The sequence below is a fragment of the Solanum tuberosum genome, unplaced genomic scaffold (assembly GCF_000226075.1).
Source record: "Solanum tuberosum cultivar DM 1-3 516 R44 unplaced genomic scaffold, SolTub_3.0 scf00334, whole genome shotgun sequence".
Taxonomy (NCBI): domain Eukaryota; kingdom Viridiplantae; phylum Streptophyta; class Magnoliopsida; order Solanales; family Solanaceae; genus Solanum; species Solanum tuberosum.
The window spans coordinates 666,854-688,740 of NW_006239254.1; the positions used below are offsets into that span (position 1 = coordinate 666,854).

The window sequence follows — 21,887 nt, forward strand, 5'->3', positions numbered from 1 at the left end:
AGCACCCTCGATTCAAATTTAGATATACAGAAAAAATAAAATAGTGAAGTAAATATGATAACTAATAAGAAAAAGAGTGCAATATTTACAAGAAAGCAATAAGAACATCAACATAATAATGCAGTAACTGAAACACAATAAACAAATGATAATACAAGAAAACTATAAAAATATGCAGTAATTATGTATAAAAATATTCAGTAATTATGTATATATCAATATACAAAATGTATATAACCTTTTTATTGTTATTTTGATGGAGCGACATCGACTATATAGTAATTTCTCCGTCTCAATTCATGTGGCACAATTGATATTGAGAGTTAATAAAATATTGAATAAATTTAAAAAATACTTCTTACATATTTTAAATTATTTATTAGTGTGATTTATAATACTTTAATATAATTTTTAAATACATAAATTTTATTTAAGAAACTTACAGCTAATATATCAAAATTCACAAGTAAAATTTAAAAATTTATAACTCAATTATATCAGTAAATTAAGGCGAAATGTATATAAATTAATCTATAATCAAGTTACGACATTTTATCAGTCAAAAAGTATCAAAAGCATGTGATGTCACCAAAATGGTGAAGTTCATTTGGCATACTATAACTTGAAAAATGTATAATTTAACTAAGCTGGTATATTTGTTACTCCCGTCCCAATTTACTATTGGGTGTGTTTGATACTGTAGAAAATATTTTTTGTATATTATCTAATTTTTAAAATAATGATTTTATTGAAGATCATTATAAAAAAAAAAGGCTTTTATAATAGCTAACATGATTATAAACTACGACTATTTTGATAATTTGTGTTTTATAAATATGTAATTGCATCATTAAATTAGTAAAACTTAACTAATCATCCAACAAATTGTGTGTTTAATTAAATTCTTCTGAAACACAGATGATGTGAGGGTCCATGCATGTTTCATTTACCCAAAAAAGCTTCATAAGCTATGTTACTGACGTATTGGAGTGGTAATTACTCATGTCTTGGATTCGAGTTTCCTTAGATATAGAATCGTTTTTGTCAAACTCCTTTGTTGATACCCAATACCAGGTGAAAAACAAGAAAAAAAACCAAAATTTTGATGACATTTATTTTTCCTTTTAATTACTCTAATATTCTTTTCAAACTTTTGTTCCCCACAAATCCTAAATCTTTTCACTTTTTTACCACAGCAAAATTTGGTTGTAATCTAAAGCATATCTTGTCTTTCCTTTAAACAGTGTATTCCTTGCACTTTATAAACAATGCAACCCCATTTCCCTTTCAATTCTTAAAGCATACCCCACTTTTACACAACCCCTCTTCCTCCTTTGCTTCAAGCTCTGAACAATTTGCTCAAAGTTCAGAGCTTTATAAGGTACAAACTTCATACTGGTATGCTGCTTCACTTACCCTTTTTCATCCATTTCCATACATATCTCAGTTGTTTCAGTACCACAAAGTGGAATCTTGAAAGGGGGGGGGGGAATGTGTGGTCTTTTTGACTAAAGGGTGTTTAAAGATACAATCTTTATTGTGTTTTCTTGATTGTGCTGAAAAATGAGGGATTTCCCATCTTGTTTTGGTGAAAATGGGGTTCAAGTTGCTGATGCTTCTTGTTCAAGTGTTGTTGGTGTGAGTAAAACCCCACAGAATTTAGTAACCTGTGTCTATCAGTGTAAATTACTGGGGAAATCTTGTTTGATTACAGTTGTTTGGACTAAAAGTTTGATGGGTCAATGCCTTAGTGTTGAAATTGATGATATGTCTCATCAATGTCTTTGTAAAGTTGATGTAAAGCCTTCTCTTTTCTCTAAAAGAAAAGGGTCTAGGTCTTTAGAAGTTAATGCTTGTAAAATTGACATCCATTGGGACTTTTCTCTGGCAAAATTTGGATCTGGGCCAGAGCCTGTTGAAGGTTACTATTTAGCAGTAGTGTGTAAAGGCCAGATGGTTTTGGCTATTGGGGATCTGAGGAAAGAAGCATTTAAGAAGAGTAATGCAACTCCCTCTCTTTCAAATGCAATATTTATTTCCAAGAGGGAACACATATTTGGAAAGAGGGTATTTGGTACTAAGGCTCAATTTTGTTATACTGGTCCAATTCATGATATTACAATTGAGTGTGACTCTAGTGTCATTGATGATCCTTGCCTTTTGGTACGTATCGATTCGAAAACTGTAATGCAAGTGAAGCACTTGCGATGGAAGTTTCGCGGTAACTATACTGTTTTAATTGATGGACTCCCTGTTGAAGTGTTTTGGGATGTTCATAATTGGTTGTTCAGTAGCAATTTTGGGAATGCAGTGTTCATGTTTCAAACTTGTTTGTCATCTGAGAAGTTGTGGAATACACAAACCTTGTCTGATCTCTCTGTGATGCCTTGGCCTTATACAGAGAGTACTTTGAGCAATTCAAAATCACCTGGTTTGGGTTTTTCTTTGGTTTTGTATGTTTGGAAGAACGATTAGTTGAGTGTTCTTCTAGTATTTCCCAAAAAAGATTAATTTTTTAAGATCTTGTTTGTGAACTTGATTTGAGTTATTTCTAATGAATATACTTTTTTCTTGTTACTTCCTTTTTCATCTCTTCATGTGCTATGATTATTACTTGAATCTTACGTTTCGTTTTATTCCTTTAAAGAGTCAATTTCTTTTGATTACTGGTTGTTATCTACTATTATGAATAATAATTGTGTCCATAAAGTGGAACTTTCCTTCGAGTATATGCAAACATCATTAGAGACAATCAAACTCATCATAATGGTAGTGTTTAACATCATAGCTTTGGATAAGTAAAGGTTCCATTTTTGTATGGTAAAATGTGAAATGTATTAGTAAATCTTCAGACTTTGCATGTAATATGTAAAATGATTCCAAAAAAACTGGATAAAACACCGGTAAGCAAGTCCTGCGGAGTTCCAAACTTAGAAGGTTTGTGTTCTACATTGAATCATCCCCATGGAAGCTGAGAACTCTTGTGATAAACTACTTTGGGGCTGATTTTGAACTTCTTACTATAACTTGCTGTGAGATTAAGAACATGAAAACTGGGAACGTGCATACTTTGGCACGTTGAGTACTAGTTGGCCTGCTATTAGATCTACAGATGCAAGAAATGATATTTGCTTTTGTCGGCTAAGTGCAGAGATTTGAAAGTATTGAGGTACCACTGAAATGGAATGCTATCCGTAATCATAGATTTCACTGAAGTACATGCTTGAGTTGAGTAGTTGCATACATTTCTTGAAGGCAATTGCTATGCAATCTTGTGTTGGCGAACATATTTCACCATTCATTTCTTCGTTTTGTTAATTTCAATTCATTGGTGATTTTCGGGTGGAGATCATTTGTCACCAGCCATTTGGTTTTGTCCTCTGGCAATAATAACATAATTGAAGGTCTTCAGCTGTTCTAAGACGTTTTCTTTCCATGTGTTACCTCTATTCTGTGTGAGAAACTTAATGGTGAAGATCGAGTCTTGAATCATTGATCATCTCTACTCCAAACATTCAGCCATGAAGTATATGTAATCTTATATGCTGTCTCATTAACTTCTCTGATATGCAATTTCATACAATTTGAGTATCTGGTGGATATGTTGTCTCTCTAACTGGTTTTACTTGTTTAGGCCTTTTAAGGGTTTCTCATGGCCTCAGCAGTAAATTTTGTTTGGAATATTTGAGCAGCTGCAGTTGATTTTTTCATTTCCCCTTTCTATTGCTGGCTTTTAGGTTTCTTTTGCTGTCTTTTAAGGCTACCACCAATGTTGTCAAAGGCGCGCTTAAGCCCTGAAACGAGGCTGTGCAGTTTAGTGTCGATATCAAATACTTTTTTGTCAAACAATTAATATGTTTGTTCATATGTTCGTGCCTATAATTACTAGTATTGCACTATATATAAATATATATTATGCATTATTTTTATCCCTTCACGTCTTTTTTCATGAAAATCCACATTTTATTTACACCGTGTGTTTAAAGCCCCAATTTTAGGGATTTTTTGCGCTTTTTGTTTTTGATAACACTGCTCAGCACTCATCCAATAATACCTGGAGGATGACTTTTCCTAAACTTTTATAAATCTTTGCACCTCCACTTATAAAAGGTTGCACTAGTTTGTCTTGTCTCATTACAAGTGCTGTGGCTCTAGACAGCTAACTTTACATGAAAGATTTCTGCATTTGCACTAGCAAAAAAGAAGAAAAAAGGTAGCTTACAGCATTTGATTCAGGAGCATGAGCACCCGGACAATAGGTAAAAACTTACCCGCACCTGATGCCAACGTAATGTGTGGCTCGACTCACAGAAAGAAGTATCTCAATTTACAAACATTGTATTTAAACTAACGACATAACATTTAGACTTAAACAAAGACATGTGATCAGATTACATAAAAAGCCAACAAATAACTGATAGATGATTTTGAAACAGAGGATACATTGGAAATATGAAACTCTAAATATCTTGAGACAAAGTTACAACAGTTGCTATAACTATTATTCTCAACACTCACAACCAAGATTATTCTCCGGCAAATATAAAACTAGACACATATTTACATGAAATAGTTGGCACATTTTTCACTACTTACAACACCTAATATGTCTCTTTTACTTTATTATCTATTCAGCAATCTCAATGCTGTATTTTCTTTACTGTTACCAAATCTAAAGTAGAGCCATACATTTTATGCAGAGCTTGAGCAGACCAGCCATGTCCATCATCAACTGTAGGCATCCTAACTTCCATGAAAGGCATAGGAGCATGCTGAGTCCCGCGCACCATTACGCCAGCAAAGACTCTCAGGACATTGGAAGCATCAATGTCCATGCACACACTAATCTCTGGAACACCTTTTGGTGCTGGAGGTATTCCTCTGATCTTAAAATAGCCTAGGAGATGATTGTCTTCTGCTGCTTTCTCGTCACCTTCGTAAACAAGGATCAATGCTTCAGCTTGGTTATCATGGACAGTAGTGAAAATCAGTTCTTTCCTTACTGGTGTTGTGGTGTTCTGATGAATAACTGGTACAAAGTCACTTCCATCAGCTTGAATGCCAATGCTTAAAGGAGTTGCTTGGATGGTTAACAGGTCCAAATTTCCAAATGGATCACTAATTCCCGAAGCTACTGCTCCTTCCAGCGCTGCACCACGTACAGCTGCCTCCAGCGGGTTCATTCCTGAATAAAGCTCTTCTCTTTTGCATATACTCATGACAATGTTCCGAACCTTTGGAATGTAGGAACAGCCACCAACAATTATGACATCATGTACATCTTCTGCTTCTAGTTTAGCAGCTTGCAAGCAACGCTTTATCAGAGCTTCACATTTCTCGAAGACTTGTTTGTTCACCTCTTCAAACTCTGCCCTCGTGAGAACCTTAGATAATTTTGTTCCATTTCCCAAGTCGACATCAATCGGGACACTCATATTGAATGAGAGTAAGTGGATAGCATCCTGGGTGGCAACTCGAAGCAATCCCATTCTCTTTATTTCTTCAATTCCATGGCTTGAGAATAGATCATCCATGTTTGGTAAGAGGTAATGCATCAGATTTTGAAGTAGATCCTCACCTCCAACCGTGCTGCCAGCCAAGGCCTTGATCTGCGAAACACCACCTGCTGTAGCTGTTATAGCTACGTCACAATACCCCGCACCCATATTGAATATAAGAGCTATCTTTTCACTCCCGCTACCCATATTTTCATGTCCAGACTGCTGTTGCTGCTGAGCATATAACAGAGCAACTGCAGTTGGTTCAGGCATCAATCTTAGAACATGAAGCCCTGCCATGGCACAGGCTCGTTCGATTCGGGTCAACTGGAATCGGCTAAATGATACCGGAACTGTCAAAACCACATTCCTCACTGGACGTTTCAGTTTAACTTCAGCCATAGCTCTTAGTTCAACTAGAAAGATGGCAAGAACTTCTTCAGGCGTAGTGGACCTCCACATATTGTTCACTAAGGCAGCAATAAATGGCCTGACACCGATATTTAAAGTTTCAACCAAAAAGGGGAGGCTCTTGCTGGCATGAACCACCGGATCTGTATCGACTCTACCAATCAGACGTTTCATGTTGAAGATTGCAGCTCCAGACAACATGTCATATTCGTGAGCCAGTTCATCACTAACACCACCAGCAGGAACCTCATCTTTGAAGGTGACATATGATCTCATCAATTTCCGATTTCTCGTGTTTCTGACGAGCTCCACCTGAGATCCATTCCAAACTGCCACACTGCATTGCGATGTACCAATGTCGATCCCAATTGCTATCTCAGGGAAAGCCGATGAAGTTTTTTCCTCCCCGGTTGTTTCACTATCAGATACCACAGTATATGCTTGTTCAGCCATGAATACAGATTAAAGAACTCCTGCATTAACAATATATACACATTCGCTGATTCAATTATTCGAAAAGCAATATCACATTTCATCCGTTCCATACGATAATCACATAGCATATATCATGTTAGTCAGAGAGACTCATGAGACTATCTAGGGTCCACAGATAACTCACAGCTGAAGCTTAATGACCCTGCTTACTCTAGACTATAACTTTTAAGACAAGCATAAAAAAAAACATCTTGAATCATTAAATATAACAGCACAATAAGCTCTTGAGGTCTCAGGTTCAAATCCTAATAGAGGTAAAAATAACTAAGTGAAATTTCTTTCAGTCTGTCCAAGCCTTGGTGAACAGAGTTATCCGCATAAACTGCTTCATAATAACTGAGAGTTGTCCTTTCATATAACACAATTGCCTCTATTGTTCACAATTTCTCATGCTTGATTACCAACTTTTGACCTAATCTTGCAGTCTAACACAAAGGCATTTCCTACATAGTTTACTCTTCAGTTACAAATTTCGAAAAATATGCACAACTTAACTGGCTGATATACATTCAAGAATTGGACAACTTCATATCCAGAACCAGAATGCTTCATTACTTCTATTATGACATATTTATTTCATTATATAAACAGCAAAAATAACAGCTTGTAACAAAATTCCAACTTTAATACTCCCCATCCACGGATACACCATCTTTTTTTTTTTTCTACATTCTGTATTCCACCCACCATATATATAAATGCTCTTAGTTTAAACTTTAAACTTTTTTTAGAAGATAAACTGATCAGTAAATAAGGCATAAGGAAACTAATCAAATACAGAATTGACAAGTAGCCTACCAGTGCCCACCAAAATCGAAGCAACCAATTTCATTTGTGATTAAATAGATGAAATAAAGTAATCAACCCCACATGAAAAAAACTGAAACTTTGCATTTAGATGGACCAACATTGTTCAATTAAGCAACCAACCAAAGAAAACAACACATTCATAATGAAAAAAAAAACAAATCTTTCTTGAGTTGGATTAAGTTTTAAGCAAAAGGGTGTTCATTAAACTCAAAGAAAGATCAAGAAAATGCAGAATGAATGAAATCAGAGTTTTACCTTACAACACAAACTAGAAGAACTCACTGTTAAAACAGAGAGAAGAAGAGAATGGAGATTTACTTAGAGTAAGCAAGAATGTTGGTGTTGAGAAGGTGAAGAGTAAAGTGGAGAAAAATGAGAAAATTATAGAGAAGTTGTGAGTAAATGAGAACTGAGAGAGAGAGAGCTAGAAAGTTCTATTTAGAAGAAACCGAATGAAATGCCCAATGTTCTAGACCTTCTCGAGAGACAGAGAAGGATCGTGAAGGCGGTAGTATTCCGGGTCGGGTTTTAATAACCCGTAGTTAAATGGTATGTGGATTTGGGCCAGGAAGGAAAGAAAGTGGGCCAAGGCTGTGAAGTTTATTGGGATTGTAGCCAATATTATAGGGAAAATTACAAGAATAGTTTTGAAATGGGGAATTTACACATATAGCCATTCAAAATAATTTAATTAGGCTTTATAGATATAGTTTGTTAATTACGATTCGTAGCTACATGTTTGGGGGGGGGGGGGGAGCGTGGGAGAGGGAGGAGAGAGGCGAGCGAATTTGGGAGAGGGAGGAGAGAGGCGAGCGAATTTGGGAGAGGGAGGAGAGAGGCGAGCGAATTTGGGAGAGGGAGGAGAGAGGCGAGCGAATTTGGGAGAGGGAGGAGAGAGGCGAGCGAATTTGGGAGAGGGAGGAGAGAGGCGAGCGAATTTGGGAGAGGGAGGAGAGAGGCGAGCGAATTTGGGAGAGGGAGGAGAGAGGCGAGCGAATTTGGGAGAGGGAGGAGAGAGGCGAGCGAATTTGGGAGAGGGAGGAGAGAGGCGAGCGAGAGAGAGCAATAATTTGTATAATTTGCAACACGTTTGTATAATTCATGTATATTTATATAATTGAGTAATACAAATTTCAGAATTATATAAATATGATAAAACTCGAAATAGCGAATTTATACAAACACAATTTTTTGAACTTTAAACAGTTATACAAATTATTTTATGCAAAATCCAAAAACTACACGTTTATACAAACTTTAAAAAGTTATACAAAAAGATTGAATGTATCTGGTGATAAAACTGAAAAACCAAAGGAAATCACTGTCATAGACATATACAACCATTGTATACAAATACAAATCAAACGAAGAATTGTTAGTTGCGAATTATACAAACGTGACGAATTATACAAATTCAAACCCAGCCCACGTAATTAACGCTTAATGTTAGTCGCAAATTATAATTATAGCAAACTATAGTTATGATGACTAATTAAGTAGTGTAAATTTGCTTAATCGCATAATTTTCCCTAAATTGGGTAGTATTAAATTTTTTACCCTTATTTGTCTATGGCTAACACTTTAAGTTTTAGCAAGTTTTGTCCTAGGGAAAGAACTTTTTTAAAATATATATTTAATCTTTTAATCTTATTAAATAAGACAAAGACAAGTCATATATGTACTAATATATGAGGTGTTTGTAACAAATTTTAAATATATAAAAATAAATAAACTATAACAAAATCTGAAAAAATAAGAATATAATTGATAAAATAATATGGGTACAATTCTGTTCCTTCATTTATTTATTTTTCTCCTAAGTTTTTTCTTCATGATTTGAGGGTTGTTAGTTTATGTATGTCTCGAATTAATAATGATTTGAACTTTATCTCCATGAAAGGATTTGTGGATCTTCTTGAAGTATTTGATCATCAAGAAGAGTGCATAGTTTGATCTCTTTATAAATATCCCAAGATTTTATGAGATATTCAAGATGTTTTTTAAGAAAGACAATATTTGATGTCTTCATGATCTCTTTTTGTGAATACTCAAGAGTAATGGTATATTTCCAATCGAGATTTTGATCTTTGTGAATTCTCAAAACTTGGATATTCTAGATGGAAAGGACTTTTGACTTTTAAACTTGGAGTTTTTCTTATGGGCAAAGTGGTAGGGCGGTTGAAAATTGAATTATAATTGATAATTCAATCGTAAAAAATTGACTATTGATATAGAGGTATTGAATTCAGTGGCGTACACAAAAAAAATTCGTAATGGGTATCACATTTTTAAAATAAGAAAAATAAATAAAATGATGTAACACAATATATTATTATATCTTTTCTAAAAAATAAATAAAAACATATTATAATTCTTTTCGATGAATTTTTACTTTACAAAATGTATTCAAAATAATATCATTAATAATATAATACTAAATATTTGCTTATACAAAGCACCAAATATTACTAAACAAAAAAAGTCGAAGGAAAAAACACATAAAAATGAGGCTTGAACACAAAATCACCCAAAACACAAAAGAAGCACCAAATATTACTAAATAAAGCAAATCAAAGGAAAAAACACATAAAAGTGAGGCTTGAACACAAACATATGAAACACATAAAAAAAAAACACCAAACATTACTTAACAAAGAAAGTCAAAGGAGAAAACACATAAAAAAATTAGGCATGAACACAAAACACACAAAAAAATGAGGCTATGCGGCTTGATCACGCAACTTGACATGTGGAATTTCAACACAAAACTAACTAATCTATATGCATCTTTTATTTGAAGAGTATCACTTATAATATATAATCGTTATGTTTGCTTCTGTTTCATAATTATATATACCTATTTAGTAAGTTTTTTCGATGAAGCAGTGTCACGTGATACCCTTTCATGTTCCTAAATCTGCCCCTGATTGAATCAACAACTTATAAGTATAGAAACTAATTACTCAATTTTCTTATCAGATATATCATTAACTCATTAAGAATAATCATATTTATATTTATATTTTTACCGTTCCCTATATTTATTAGGGAAAATTGTGCAGAATAACAAACATTTAAACAATATTAAATGCTATAGCTATTGTTTTGAAAAATTGTGATTCGCAACAATAGTTTCCCCAAACCTTGTTATTTGTTTAATTTGTATTTCACCTAAAATTGTATAATTAGCCTGATTGTATAAATCAAAATTTTATATAGTTCGGTTCATGATTGTATAAATCTAGAATTTGTATATGCTTACCCTAGCTATTTGTATATAATTTATGAAAAATTCACAATAAATTACCCTGTTTGTATATTGGCAAGTGAAATATACAAACGGAGTTTTGAAAAATTCATTAATGTACAAGTACAAAATTTATATATACTTACCCTATTTGTACGCAAGCGAAATGTGCAAATGGACAAGCAAAATATACAAACCGCGCGAAATATACAAACCACAACCTTTATAGCAAATAAAACTATAGTTATGAAGCACAATTATCAAAATTACAGCTATAGAGCCTTACTATGCCTATTATATTTGCTATTTCTTAATTTTTCTCTACATATTAAGTATTTATTGTAAACAGAAGTTAAAAATCTCATTAATATTCTATTCAACCCTAAAGAAAAAACTACGAAAAGGCTCCCCAAGTCTACTAACGTCATGTGGACAAATTTGTATAAAAAATAAAAATTGTACTATTAATCTATCATTTTTTTTTTTGGTTTTCCACTCGGTGTTCGAAGTCCACATTAAAGCTCTGACAAAATTCAAATCGCGCACTATAGGAGTCATTCGAGAATAACACTTTCAACATAATTTTTTTCATACCTTGGACTCGAATTCGAGATCTCTAATTAAGGTATCAATGTATCATTATTGTAAAAGAAATTTAGCTCTTATCATAATTCAATGCTTGTACAAATACTATTTGTTTATTCCGTTATGACTGGAAATTTTAGTTGGCTTTTCTACAAAATATTGTCAAAAGGGTGTAAAAATAACTTGTTAAACGCATTTCTCGTGGAAATTTTAAATATAACCACTACAAATTGAAAAGAGATGAAAAAAAAAAGATAAAAGAGGAAATGATCTCTGCAAAATGAATAAAAGAAAATGAATTTATTTTTAAATTTGATAGACTCTTTCCGTTATAATTGCTAGTCTTACTTTCTTTTTAATCTATTTAAAAAAGAATGTTTTTTTACTTTTTTTTTTAGCAATTCTTTAATTTTATTTTTTCATATGACATATTTAAAAACACAAGATTAAAGGACATTTTGATACATTCTACTTATCTCTTCTACCTTTAAACCACAAGATTCAGAAATTTTATTTACTTTTTTAAACTTCGTGCCAAGTCAAATCAGAAAAACAAATTGAAACGAAGGAAGTGTATAAAAATGAATATCTATTGTGTAAAACTGAAAATATCTTGTAGTAAGAACATAAAATTGTAAATAAATTTGTAAAAGGCTATAAAATCAAATCTCCAGAGAGATAACCGGTGTGTTTGAAAATGTTTTCCAATTTTCCCATGTTTGGAAAATGTTTTCCAAATCAACTCATTTTCCTCAATTTTAAGGAAAATGACTTCCCTTCCAAAATTAAGAAAAGCATTTTCCAAAACTCTACTTCATCCTTTAATTTTTTTTCTTACCTGACCATACATCGTACCCGACCCTCCCCATTCAAAAAAAAAAAAATTAAAAAATTTCTTATATTTTAAATTTCAAATATATTTTCATCCCTACCCCCAAAACCACTCCCCAGCAAAAAAAATAAAAAATTTAAAAATTACTTTTAAAAAATGTTTCAAATTTTAAGTTTTTTTTACCTCACCCAACCCCTACCACCCCTAACCCCTCCAAAAAAATGCTTTCGAAAATAATTCAAATTTAATTTTTATTTTTACGCCACTCTCACCACCACCCCCCAACAAGGCCACCCCCACCCAAGCCACCACCCCTCCTTGCCACCCCGTCTATTTTTTTAAAAAAAATTATTTTTGAAAAATGTTTCAAATTCAAAAAATTATCATTTTTTACGCCATTTCCACCCCTACCTCCCCCCTCCCCCCGGCGTCACACCAATCATTTTTTAAAAAATGAAGTTGTTTTTGAAAAATATTTCAATATTTTTTTTAAAATTGCATTTTTATGCTACCCCCCCACCTTGTGATCCCGTCAATTTTTTTTTAAGAAATTATTTTTGAAAATATATTTTCTGAGTGAGATCTCAGGGTTGGATTTTAGAACGGGCATTGGAGTCTTGTCCTAGTTTGGGTGTCAGGGTCGAGTCCTAGGTCAATTATCGGGGTTGATTTTCGAATATGAAATTATTTTCCTAAAGAGTATTATTAGTGGAAAAATTACTGAAATACACGTCTTATGTTTCCCTTTATTTCCAATATCCCCTTCTATTTCTAAAAATCTCTAAAATCTCTTATTTCTTTAATGCATTCGAGGTACATATTAATGTATCCGAGCCAGTATTTAATGTATTCGAGCTAGTATCCGGTTTATTTTATAATATATCCGAGCTACATATTATGTATCCGATTTATGTTATAATGTATCCGAGATACTCTTTAATGTATCCGAGCTACATATTATGTATCCGGTTTGTGTTACTTTTTAAAGGGGTTAATGTAATTACAAACTAAAGAGGGATAAATTGTAATTTCATATTAAAACTATGTAATTCCTAATATTTATCCTTATTTAGTCTCAAGCCAAAAAAAAAGATATTTTCTGAAAAATATTTTTCATTCACCAACCAAACATCATATTTATATATAGAAGAGAATCCTAGGCCCGCCTATGTGGCGCCACTAGAATCCAGGATTCCCTTTTTATTTATTTATTTCCAAAACTAGCCTTCCCCTTTCATGAAAAGTTGCGACTTTTATGAAAAGTTGTGATTTTTTTGAAGAGTTGGGACTTTTATAAAGAGTTGCGACTTTTATGAAAAGTTGTGACTTTTATGAAATGTTGTGACCTTTCCGAAAGGTTGTAACTTTTCCAAAGAGTTGTGACGTTTACGATAAGGCACAATAAACATTTGTTCACACTACCATTTGTTGTCTATAAATAGAGGGATTTCCTCTCATTTTAAAACAACTGAACTACTCCTTCTTCTTTTGCACAATTAAATATTCGTTTACTTTGCTCATGTTGAGTGGCTTACTACACCATTGATTTTTGTATCAATACACTGGTGAATATAATTGTCCTATCCTGAGATGATCTATTTTTTTAAACCTCAGGTACTAGAGGGGAATAATTTTCTTAAGGGTAAACTATGTATTTAGTGGGCTCGATTTTTTCCTTTCTATTTCATTTTATTGTTATAGATTCTGGTATTTTTTTTGTGCAGTCATTAATTTATGTTTTATGTTATTAATTGTTGTTTTTGATTACATCTATTAAACTTTGTTGTTTATGTTTCTACAAAATTATTGTTATAAGTATTTGTTAGTACAAATTAAATAACACACATTAATTGAGTATTCATGCAAGTTTTCTCTACTAAAATTGTTGAAGGTACAGTAAAAGAATTCCTTAAAGATCTATACTACCATATCTTGAAGACAAAATTCAAATTTGACATGTCATTGTAAGCACATAAAGACCTTAAAAACTTTATTGCACCTTGATGTGTGAAGTGAACGAGGAAAAGAAGATAAGAACTAATAAACTGATGACATAAATAAGTTCAAGGATGTGCCGGATGACCTAGAAGTGTAGTTTCAATTTGAACTTCATCACTCTGGTATGTTGATTTTTATAAAACACTCAAACAAACTTAATAGTTTTGTGTAATATTTTTCCCTTTCAAGTATATATAATAAGTTGAATTGTTGTCCAATATGATACATTCTCCCTTTAATTTTCATTTTAATAATTACTTATGATACATTTAAATGGGAACTTTAAAATGATATATGTAAAGCAAAAGGTAGGGCTGAACTTTCTACACGTTCACTTTTTCCAGCCTTTTAAAATTTATTTATTCCTTCATCGACAATTATTTATTTATTAGAATATTTAATATTACCGGTTGATGTTCATTTGATTCCTCAAAAATATCAAATAGTAACACTTCCTGGAAGCAAAATGATAAATTATAAAATCAAATTAAAGATGATTGATTGAAGGATAAATGATAAGATGTTATAATTATCTTCTTCCTTTATAGTGTTTTAGTTTAAATGACCGATGAGTTTTAAGTATTATTTTATAAATTCCGTAATATTAAATTCCTGCGTGAGGCGCGGGTAATTTTACTAGTTAAAAAATATTTTACAGAAAAAATTTTCTACTCACAAACTAAACATCAGAAAATAAGTTAGAAATCCACAATATTTTCCAAGAAAACATTTTCTCGAAAAATATTTTCCTTCATTCCAAACACACCCAACAAGATGTCCAATACTATAAATAGGTGGAAACACCATATGAATCGAGATCACCTCTATTTGTTTATTCTGTAATGACTAGAACTAATCTTTAGCAAATATTATTTAATAGGTATAAATTATTAATTTATAATTCATAATTCATAAATTTTAAATTTTGGCTCCGATTTTGATGATAGAGAGTCCTTTTCCAAAATTTATTGAGTTAAAAGAAAGTCACCCTTAGTAATAGTTGAATTTTGCAGCAATAGTATTTTGTTAGCATAGATTAAGGAAAGCTAAAATAATCAATTAATCATAATAGGTGGTCGTTGAAATAATACGATTGAATTTGTTAAATCCAATGAAAACGATGGTAGATCATCAATTTTTTTTTATTAAACCCTCTCCATCATCCATTTTTTCCTTAAAAAAACTGATTTTTTTTTTAAAAAAAAAAGACTTTTGTGAAAAATAAGACAAGCATAAATCATATACAAAATAAAAAATATAAAAAAACAATTCAAACACGTTTTGGGCAGCTACGAGAGAGAAAGCAGATTTTGAAAATTCAAATTCAATGTGTATGAATGATTGTAATTTGTAGGAGAGAATAAGGAAATGGAGAGAGAAAAGATAAAATTAAATTTGTATAAGTGAGTATACAAAGGAAATAAGGGGTCGTTTGGTTTGAAAATGAGTTATGATGTGATAAGTTATGATGGGATAAGTTGTGCTGGGATTATTTATTATTGAGTGTTTGGTTTGTTATATTCAAAATAATATATATTGATAAATTTTAAGAACAAGTTGTTTGTTTACAAAAATTACCCTTCACTTTTATTTAATTTTTTTAGTTTCTTCGTGAGCTTTAGTTATTTATTTTTTAAAATAAAACTTTTATTTTTATTTAACATAAATATTTTTGTTTATGTATTCCCATGATAACTACCATGTATATTTAAAAATATAACTTTTTTTTATTTAGCTTAAAAATAGAACTTCCCTCTTTAGTTTGTTAAAGAGAAGAAAATTTATGAGAAATCAAAATAAAATAAACATAAGAATTAGTCAAATAAAAATTATATTTATATTGTATAATTTTTTAATAGAAAAATATGAATGATTATCATAAAAATAAAAAGTAGTAAATATTATTATACATAATATTAAAACTAATGTAAATATAAATAAATGTGAAAAATGATGTATGAAAAGGATTTAAAGGGATATATTTGTCATTAACCTATTTTATTCCGGGATAAGCTATCCCGGGATTACTATACCACCCAATATGAGGGATAACTTATCCCGGTACTAATTCATAATCCTGGGATAAGTTATCCCAAGCATTCCAACCAAACAAGGAAATAAAAGTTATCCCGGGATTAACTTACCTTATCCCGGGATTAAGTTACCTTATCCATTACACCAAACAACCCCTAAGTGTTTTTCTTTCTGTATACAAACTGTTTGTGGTCCCATAATTAATAGCACATTATACTAAACTATAGTCACGTACATTAATTAACTAACACAGTAACCTCGTTGAATAATAAACAAGTAATGTTTGCCAACTTGCATAATTTTTCCTATAAAAAATGAATGTCTCTCGTGTAAAAATGAAAATCTCTTGTAATAAGAATATAATACTATAATTTTTTTTTGTAAATGGCTATAAAATCAAATCTCCTGAAAGATAACAAGATGTCAAATCATCGTATATTATTAAATTGAGAAGTATCAAAATTAAAAATTAGATTACGATTTTACCTTTACTATAAATGAAAATATTATAAAATATTTAAATATTAAATTATATCATTTTAATTAAAATGTTAATGACTTTTGGAGATCAAATAAAGGAAATTGCCCAATTCAACATGAGAAGAAAAAAAGAATTAGAAACTGCAAATGAGGAATAACAACAAAATGCTTGAATATATCATCTATTATATTTTGTATTATTTAATGAATAAAATATAAATGGTAAAAATACTCTTTTTAACCATATGTGTTTTTTTTTTCTTTTTCGAGGCTGCTTCTTCAGAAAATTCCAACCTCATCATCAAATTTTCTGCCTTTCTAGTAGATGTAGATTGTAGCCTCTAATAGTCAATAGTTGATTTCTAACATTTTCTATTTTGTTATTCAACGCGTGAAAACGCACGTTTCCAGAGACTAGTGCTATATATAGTTGGAAACATCATATGAATTGAGAGCACCACTTCATGACGGAACTGATAAAAGTATTACACATTTTTGTTGCTTTTTTCTTCTTGTTCTTTTCTATCAACTCTCAATGTCATCCTTTAGACCCTCTTAATCCTGATGAAATCAATCAAATTAGAGTCATTATCCAAAAATCCCACCTTTCCAATGTAACATTTCATGATGTAGACCTTGATGAACCAGAAAAGAATGATGTCCTTCATTGGCTTTCCTTTCATAAATCAAACAATACCTCTTTTCCTTATCGTCGAGCCAAGGTAGTAGTTCGCGCTAATGGTGAGTCATATGAACTCACAATAGACTTGGCTACTAGCTCTATCATATCACAAAAGTTGTACTCAGGTTATGGCTTTCCTTCTTTTACTCTCAATGAACTTATACAGGCCACCAGCCTGCCATTGAGTAGTCCTGAATTTCAAGATTCAATGTCACGAAGGGGCTTGAATATATCTGAAGTCAGCTGCATACCATTATCAGTTGGATGGTTTGGCCAGGCAAAGACTAGAAGAGTTCTTAGTGTTCCATGTTTGTATCGCGGAGGGACTACCAACTTTTGGGCAAGGCCTATTGAAGGAATAACTATACTAGTAGATCTTGAATCAATGAAGATCATTAAGTATTTGGATAGATTCAGGGCCGCATTGCCTGAAGCAAAAGATGCTGATTTCAATTCGCCGAGCCAGGGATCATTTACTTGCAATGAAACGGGATCCTCCAGGATAAACATCCAATGCCATGAAGTCAGATGGGCTAATTGGAAACTTCATGTTGGATTCAATACTAGAGCAGGGATGATCATATCTACAGCTTCTATATTTGATGCTGTGAGAAATGAATATCGACGTGTTCTCTATAGAGGTCATGCCTCTGAGATATTCGTGCCTTACATGGATCCTACGTTTGAATGGTACTACAGGACATTTCTGGATGTTGGTGAATATGGCTTTGGGAGATCGGCTAGTACCCTTGTCCAGTCGTTGGACTGTCCAAACAACGCGGTGTATATGGATGGTTACATGGCTGATTCAGAAGGTCAAGTAGTACAAATCCCTCGAGCTATTTGCATTTTTGAACGATATGCTGGCGATGCTGCATGGAGGCATACAGAAAACGGAGTACGTGGAACATTAATAAGCTTCTAAACTGAAAATTTCTATACTAAGTTGTGATCACTCTATTAACTCTATGGCTTTTGTAGAACACCAAGGGACAGAAAGAAGTTAATTTGGTGATCAGAATGGTAACAACAGTTGGAAATTATGACTATATACTTGATTGGGAGTTCAAACAAAGTGGATCCATTAAAGTTGGAGTAAGAAATTATAAGATACTATAGCTAGTCAATCATTTTCACCTTAATCTTTTGTCTTACATTTTTCCTTTTTCGTTGGCGAAGGCAAGTCTAACAGGGATTATGGCGATGAAGGCTGTGGAATACACGAACAACGATCAAATAAGTCAGGATGTTTACGGTACTCTTGTGGCAGAAAACATAATTGCAGTGAACCATGATCATTTCCTTACGTACCGCATTGATCTTGATGTGGATGGTAGTAAGAATTCATTCTTGAAAGCTAAACTGAAAACTACAAGAGTGAAAGACCAAAATATGTCACCAAGGAAGAGTTATTGGAGTGTTGTTAAAGAAATTGTGAAAACAGAATCTGAAGGCAGGACACAACTTGGGATTGAAGCAGCTGAATTGTTGTTTGTTAATACTGAAAAAAAGAGTAAAGTTGGAAATGATGTAGGTTATAAGCTAATTCCTAGTAGACCATCTATGTCTTTGTTAACAGATGATGATTACCCTCAAATTAGAGCAGCTTATACTAAGTATCAACTGTGGGTGACTCCTTACAACAAGTCAGAAAGATGGGCTGCTGGATTTTATGCTGATAGAAGTCATGGTGATGATGGACTCTCAGTTTGGAGTGGCAGGTAAAATCATCTTGTCTCTCTATATCAGGCATGCCCTTCATATGAAATAGGCATAATAGATAAACAGACGTTCAAACTTGACCTGAGTTGGCACATCTAGACATCTCAACTTTGAATATGCACATCTAGACATCTCAACTCATGTCGACTGTGTCACTTGAATACTCAAACTTACAAATGGATCGTCACACCTCCAAAATTTATGTGTCACGTTAACGTCGGGTGTCCACATGAGTTGGAGTGTTTAGTTGTCATTTGAGATCAAGTTAAGGTGTCTAGATGTGCACTCTCAAAGTTAGAATGTTTACTTGTCCGCTGAAGTCAAATTTAAGTTTCTGTTTATGTATTATACCTATGAAATAGCTACACATAGCCATTCATAAGAAAATTCAAAATAGTTACCTGAAAAATAAGATAAGCTGCCTGCTATATAACAAGTTAAGATACTTGATACATTGACACTAAAAATAAGTAACTTGTACACTATCAAGTTACCTAAAGATAACTACATGTACCATCGTTAAAATATGAGATTGCTAACCTGAAAAATACCTTCTACAACATGTTAAAGTACACTAATAGTATATATAAAAAATCAATTTATATATATTAAATTCATCTACTTCTTAGACAATACTTCCCTTGAATGTTTTTAGTACTTTATTCTTGTGTTGTAATATGCAGGAATAGGTCAATTGAAAAGAAGGATATTGTGCTATGGTACACACTTGGATTTCATCATGTACCTTGCCAAGAAGATTATCCTATAATGCCAACAATCAATGATGCTTTTGAACTCCGGCCCACAAATTTCTTTGAAAGAAACCGATTGTTGGACTAGTGCGTTGCACGTGTATTCCTATGCTAATAAATGAAATTCGCATATATGTACGATGAGTTACGAAATTAACATTATACATTTTAGTACATCAACATTATTATTATCACTATAATTTGATTTTACCAGCTATGTCAAGACTCTGATCCTTCCGTTAAAGTCAAAACAAATTTGTATAAATAAACAATCTACTATCATAAGATCTTTGTGTTTTTTTTTTGCTTTAAAAATGGAAGGATTTTATTTATAGATAAGGATGGTCCATACAAAGGGGAACTGATCTAAGTGATGTAGTTCCAATTGCATCTCTTTCCAAAACATTAGTAATACTAGAAGGAGATGCATCCAAAAAGTAAAGATAGTTTCTAGTCATAAGTGGATCCTTTGATTTCCTTCTGAGTTCTGCTAATGCGTCCAATTAGCCTCCCGCGGGATATGTTTCAGTGGCTGCTTGAGCAAAGACCTGCAATCAGCGTAAATGTGTGAGTATAGAGTGTTGTTATTGTTTAGAGAGGTTAGTAGTACCTGGGAATCAATGCGCTTAATAAGGTTTTTCTCTTTAGTGAGAGTCGGTCCATGTAATTAATAGTGGTAACAATTCAGCATGTCCGCTTTGATCTTACAAGAAACAGGGTCTAGGAGGGATGTTTTGATGAGAGGTGAAAGTATTCTAGAGTTTGGAAGGAGATTGCTTGAGTTGTATGCATGCCAATTCTACCAATGGTTGCCAAAGCTTTTCCTGGATAGCATAATTTATGAGTCTGGAGAGGGATTCCATACAAATAATAAAAATGTAGGGCGACAAAGGATCCCCCTGCCTGATACCTCTGGTAGGAAGGAAGAAGTTCGTCGGAACTCCATTTACAAGAAGAGGTAGAGATTTGGGAAGTTGAGGATAGACATAGTTAGCTCTTGTCATAATCCGATGCTTGTAGCAATATATACTGTTTCTTTTTATTCCATTATGACTGGAACTTATTCTTCTGTTGTCCGGCGACTAATGAATAAATTGAGTTATAAAATTTATTAATATGTAAAAATTATTATAACTTATAATTAGTGGTGGAGTCAGGATTTTCAATGAGCAGGTTCAAAATCTACTATATATACATAAAATGATTCATAAACTTTAAATTCTGACTTCGCTTCTGGTTGCAGAGAATGATTTTCCCAAATTATCGAGTTAAAGAAAGTCAGCCTTAGTCATAGTTGAATTTTGCAGCTATATATATATACTAGTTTTTTGACACGTGATTACCAATTCCAAAAATATATGTTATAGTAAATACTACAGTATTGTTTAGTTAAGCAAAGATTTGATTAATAAACTTAGTATAAAATAATATTGCAGATTCTTTTGTGAATGTTCACTGTGGATCATCATATATATCTCTTATTCACGCGAACCTATGAATATGGTCAATGCCAATTTTTATTAGTTAAATGTAATAATGTTTATATTTATTTTAATTTGATGAGGTTCAATCATGTAATTAGTTGTATCTCACTAATATTACCTTGTAGACGATATTTGTTGTGTATATAAAAATTAAACTTATACAAACTTCAACTGACATTAATACAAGTCATATGAACTTTTCTTCGTCTAAAATACTAAAATATTAAGAAACACTAAATAAGTAAAACAAAAGGGCAATGCTTATATAGTATTAACTATTTTGAAGAAAACTTTCTGACAATCTAAATCACATAAGTAGCATTGATAAAAAAAAAGTCATTCTTTTATCTTGAGCATAAAAAAACAAATCGTGACAATTCTCTAAATTTTGGAAAAAGATATTCAGAAGCATATATCTACATCACAAGAGAAATTGTTAACAAAAACAAATGAAGTTAGACTATATCATGTTAACTTCATATATTGGAACATTACATACTAGTGTATATATTAAGAAAAAACTAATTATGATATCATCAAAATTATTTTCCTAAAGTACTTGAGGTTATAGAATATACCCTCTTAGGATAGAACGATTTACTTCATCAAAATAGTGGTACCTCATATTCCGCTAAACTTTTAACTCACTCAACGACAATAAATCACACAAAAAATTTAAAATATAAGAAAAAGAAGAGTAGAAGATTAAAAACAATTGTGGTTGAAAAATGAGAGGAAGCCCCTCTATTTATAGTCAACAAAAGGTAGTATGAACAAATGCTTTTGTGTCTTATCAGAAAAGTCATGACTTTTTCGAGAAATTGTTGACACCCAATTTTGAACCTCCACAATATATA

General features: G+C 32.3%; 3 protein-coding genes across 4 annotated transcripts; 2 read left to right on the top strand and 1 right to left on the bottom strand.

The window, feature by feature from the left end:
- Positions 1 to 1,262: 1,262 nt before the first annotated feature.
- LOC102583145 (uncharacterized) lies at positions 1,263 to 2,578 on the top strand. Its single transcript, XM_006360744.2, has one exon. It carries the CDS (start codon positions 1,564 to 1,566, stop codon positions 2,473 to 2,475), a length of 912 nt encoding a protein of 303 aa, XP_006360806.1. The 5' UTR covers positions 1,263 to 1,563; the 3' UTR covers positions 2,476 to 2,578.
- Positions 2,579 to 4,391: 1,813 nt separating this feature from the next.
- Positions 4,392 to 7,696, bottom strand: LOC102583475 (heat shock 70 kDa protein 8). Of its 2 annotated transcripts, none has more exons than XM_015314984.1 (2): positions 7,203 to 7,696; positions 4,392 to 6,382 (listed from the first exon to the last, which is right to left on the bottom strand). In XM_015314984.1, exon 2 carries the CDS (start codon positions 6,360 to 6,362, stop codon positions 4,641 to 4,643), a length of 1,722 nt encoding a protein of 573 aa, XP_015170470.1. In that variant the 5' UTR covers positions 6,363 to 6,382; positions 7,203 to 7,696; the 3' UTR covers positions 4,392 to 4,640. The 2 variants fall into 2 exon arrangements, with proteins under 2 accessions (XP_015170470.1, XP_006360807.1); XM_006360745.2 differs by having other exon boundaries at positions 7,470 to 7,695.
- A 9,153-nt stretch (positions 7,697 to 16,849) lies between these two features.
- Positions 16,850 to 19,720, top strand: LOC102583802 (primary amine oxidase-like). The gene is made up of 4 exons (XM_006360746.1): positions 16,850 to 17,970; positions 18,054 to 18,167; positions 18,252 to 18,793; positions 19,478 to 19,720. Exons 1-4 carry the CDS (start codon positions 16,855 to 16,857, stop codon positions 19,632 to 19,634), a joined length of 1,929 nt encoding a protein of 642 aa, XP_006360808.1. The 5' UTR covers positions 16,850 to 16,854; the 3' UTR covers positions 19,635 to 19,720.
- The last annotated feature ends 2,167 nt before the right edge of the window (positions 19,721 to 21,887 follow it).

Excerpts from the sequence above, each read along its gene's own strand:
- LOC102583145 (XM_006360744.2), top strand. The coding sequence starts at position 1,564 with ATGAGGGATTTCCCATCTTGTTTTGGTGAAAATGGGGTTCAAGTTGCT.
- LOC102583475 (XM_015314984.1), bottom strand. The coding sequence starts at position 6,362 with ATGGCTGAACAAGCATATACTGTGGTATCTGATAGTGAAACAACCGGG.
- LOC102583802 (XM_006360746.1), top strand. The coding sequence starts at position 16,855 with ATGACGGAACTGATAAAAGTATTACACATTTTTGTTGCTTTTTTCTTC. Across the intron at positions 17,971-18,053 it reads GGAGGCATACAGAAAACGGA|AACACCAAGGGACAGAAAGA; the intron begins GTACGTGGAACA and ends TGGCTTTTGTAG. Across the intron at positions 18,794-19,477 it reads CTCTCAGTTTGGAGTGGCAG|GAATAGGTCAATTGAAAAGA; the intron begins GTAAAATCATCT and ends TGTAATATGCAG.